The following is a 3,670-nucleotide window of genomic DNA, read 5'->3' on the forward strand; positions in this document are numbered from 1 at the left end:
CCACCAGGTAGCACTACCTTATGGTTAGGGACAAGCATGAAGCTTAGGACTTGTTAAGTAAGAAGGAAAGATTACAGTTTGTATTTCTGCCTTCACCCTTTCAGATTAAACATTCATTTTTCACAGCAGTTCATGATGCTGCACGCACATGGCACCTGAGCCAACCCACAGAGCTTGTTTCTTATTGCATCTGCCCTCAGGAGCCAGCTCCTTGTAAAACTCATTAACAAAGCGCTTAAAAGTCACAGAAAATGCAGACAGACAGCTGCTTACCACTGGGGGTCTGTAAATGATGGAGATTGTGGCCTGAAGTGACAGATGTATAATGCAAGTGAGGTACAGGGAGACTGATACCCCCTCCAGAGTCTCTGCTCTCCATGTTCCTGGCTGCTCATGGATTCATCAGTAAACACTGTCGAGGAGAAGGCAGCAGCCCCCATTTCCAGTTTTATGAGAAATATCAGTGATGCTAGGCAGATATAGCATTCATTTTACACATTTTACACTGGAAACCACTCCAGTCTCAGACGTATGTAATCACCCATCCTCACTTTACTCTTGCTTTGAGAATGATCCCCAAAACAGCAGTCCTTCTCTCCCCAAAACTCATACCAAGGGTCATAGTGCAATGGTTACCCTAGTTATCAACACAGCCAGGATACTTATAACAAAATGTTAAAATGGCATATGCAGAGAACAGGGTTTGACCTAAGTCACTCTTAAAAGGCAGCAGGACACGGTACCTGGGTGACTGACCTTGAAGGGTGGTTGATGAAAATGTGGGCCCAAAGTGAGCCCTTGCTCTGAAGGTCTCACCCTACCCAGGGAAGCAGACACAGCTCTCAGTAAATCCATTTTTGTCTTTCCAAAATGTGCCAACAACAGCTGTATTCCTTACATGCTTCCACCTCCTTTCTCCCCACAGTGTCAAGAACTTGAAGAGCTCCCCACAGACATTCTGACTTCCTAAGCCAGCTGAAAATGCAGACAGGGAATGCAGAAAATCCCAAGTTCTTGTGAACTTCAATTCCCTTACCCATCTAGGAATCTTCCAGCACATTGCTATGGTAGAACTTACTGTGGCAATGGCTCGGCCCACACGAACAACTCCAAAATCATTAGGATCCAGGAACTTGTTTCCATACAGATAGATGCCAGAAGCAGCTGCTGTCAATGAGGCAAATTTCAAGGCCCTTAGTGCCATGACTGATGAACCCTGCCAAGATACAAAACAGCAACTGTAACATCTGATAAGGACTCAGTGACCTGATGCCCACAGCCCCAGAGGACCTGACAATCCAAGTATTAATTGCTCCTTGCCTAATGACACATTGCTAGCACTGCCCCCAGACAAGAGCTCAAGCAATCACCCAGCACTGAGGGTAAGTTGCTCATTCCTATTGTGAACTCAACAGTGTCTACAGGCCACAAATCCAGAAGTAACTCACTGCTAGACCTTGCATAAATGCAACAAAACATTTGTTCAGGATCCCAAAGGCTTTTCAAGGAGACACAACAGGTGGACAGACAGAAGGAAGCATGAAATCACCAAAAGTCAATTCCGATCCTATCAACAGGCACTTCTTCAACCCAAATTTTTGAAGACATCACAGCATAGGCAGATTTTAAGGAGACAACAGATAATATAAAAACACCAGGTTTAAAAAGAGCTCTTGCAACATCAAGACCCAAAGTTTGTTAGAAACTCTGCCAGGCTAGTTCTAAAAGCTCCACACTGATGATGAGTGATCTAAGAAGAGGCAAGGCATCCCAGGAGGTTGTATGCCACTCCAGCAGTCGGTGCCAGACAACTACAGAGAATGCAGATGGGGGACCTGAGCAGTGACCAAGTGAGATTTGTATTCTCATTATCACCATCCCACTCAAGTGCCAGACAGGGAATATACTGACAGAACAGCAATCTGCAGGAATGTACAGCCTATTCCTAGCCCTGTCACAGGCCCAACACAGGCCTGGGGTGAGACACTTCTCAGCCACTTTTTTTCTGTGGGACAAGGGTGGGGAATGAACACATTTCCCACACTAAGGACTTTGGATCACTACATTCATTGTTTGCAGCATATAAAGTAGCATAAACCTGTAACTCATTACATGTTAATTGACATATTTTCCATTTCTTTATGTCACCATAGAGGACTCAGATATGAAAAAAAGCAAAAAGGAATTAGGCACATTTTTCTTTCCTTTCCCTGTGGCTGGTACTGGGCAGAAAGTATGATTGACCTTTCCTTCTGCTTCTACCACAAATCAAAAGGTATTGTCACTTCTCTGCAAGCTCTCAAGAGCACCCTGGACACAGTGCAGGCTCTTACCCCATCAAGATGGAGTCTACTAATCCTCCCACTCCTAGGCTTGACTGAGAAACTTGCCTGCTTCTCATTGTGAAGCTTTAGCAGGGTCAGTCTGGCTTGTGCCTTTCCTCTCAGAGCCTTGTAACCAAAAAACACATGCAGTGACACAGGTCAAGTCTTTCAAAAACAGTTCACAAGAACACAATCAGCAAAATAAGCTAATATAACACAAGAGACCTTTGTACATGAACCTTAGCTAAACTTTATTATTTCCTTTTATTTCCTTACAAACCCTAGGCAATTGTGAGGCAGAAAAGCTGAGGCATATTCTGTCAGCGCCAGTCACAGCTGCCTGCAGCAACCCAGCTCTTTCTCCTGTCACAATGGGTAGCTGGCTGACCAGTACTCCTTTGAATCTATGATCAAGCTCAACAGAAAATAAACCTGGGCTCTTGACTGCAGCCAAATGCACACATACTTCACCAAAAAGAAGTCACCCTCCGTCCCCTGCCTCACTGGAATTCTACAAATTTTGGTGTTTCTTCCAGCAGGACAAATCTTTTTTTTTTACAGAGATCTCTTGTATCTTCTGTCACCTTCAAAAGTAATTTTTTGAAAAGTATTTTAATTAAATCATTTGTGCTCCTTGTATATTTCTGTAAAATTTCATTTATTGAAAAGTGAAAGGTGCAGTGACATTTTCTTAACAGAAAATATGCCTCTTTTTCATTATTTTTTCCTTCACTTTCTCAAATACTAAAAGAACATTTTATTGAAAGCAGGATGCAGGTCCATCTGTTCTTGCATATTATTCCTACCTGAAGCTATAATCTGCAGTTTGTTACATCACATCTATTGCCATACCCGCCAGCTGTACGTCACAAACAGAAGATGGGAACTTTAGGTAGCAAATAAACAGGCAGCAAAGCTTAATTTTTCTGCAAGTTCCTACTTTCATGCTTAGCATGTTGTAGCAATAAAAAGGGAATAACTAAAACGCCTCCAATAATAGGTACAGAAATAGAATTCTCTAAAGTAAATTGTATTTCAAAGTTTTGCATAAGGTATGAAGGAGCCTGTTCCATGTAAATGAGCCACTATGACACCCCTAGGGATATCTTAAGGGCCCTGTCAGCTGTGAAACAAGCCTTGGGATGTCACTGCCTCTCATTATTAAGCCCTGCGTTGATAGATCACCTCCAGCTCTTTTTTCACCTGAGGTGGCTCCTTTGACTTTCACACAACTTGGCGCACCTAGGTGTCCCTCACGTTACAGCCAGGCTCCTCCTGTTCCCAGCAGGGCAGCCGGGACGGTGCCGGTTCCCCGCCCGAGCCCTGAAGGTGACCCCACCGCCGCC

At 43.8% G+C, this 3,670-nt stretch overlaps 1 protein-coding gene across 1 annotated transcript in view; it reads right to left on the bottom strand.

The window, feature by feature from the left end:
• The window catches only part of ADCK1 (aarF domain containing kinase 1), a 70,425-nt gene extending 68,053 nt beyond the window's left edge, over positions 1-2,372 (bottom strand). Inside the window, exons 1-2 of the mRNA XM_005417449.3 lie at positions 2,334-2,372; positions 1,079-1,216 (exon numbers count right to left, since the gene is read on the bottom strand). Coding sequence (XP_005417506.1) covers positions 1,079-1,204 — 126 coding nt within the window. The 5' untranslated portion in view covers positions 1,205-1,216; positions 2,334-2,372. The remainder of the gene's footprint in view (positions 1-1,078; positions 1,217-2,333) is intronic.
• Between the last annotated feature and the right edge of the window lie 1,298 nt (positions 2,373-3,670).

Source organism: Geospiza fortis, unplaced genomic scaffold (genome assembly GCF_000277835.1).
Source record: "Geospiza fortis unplaced genomic scaffold, GeoFor_1.0 scaffold54, whole genome shotgun sequence".
Taxonomy (NCBI): Eukaryota; Metazoa; Chordata; class Aves; order Passeriformes; family Thraupidae; genus Geospiza; species Geospiza fortis.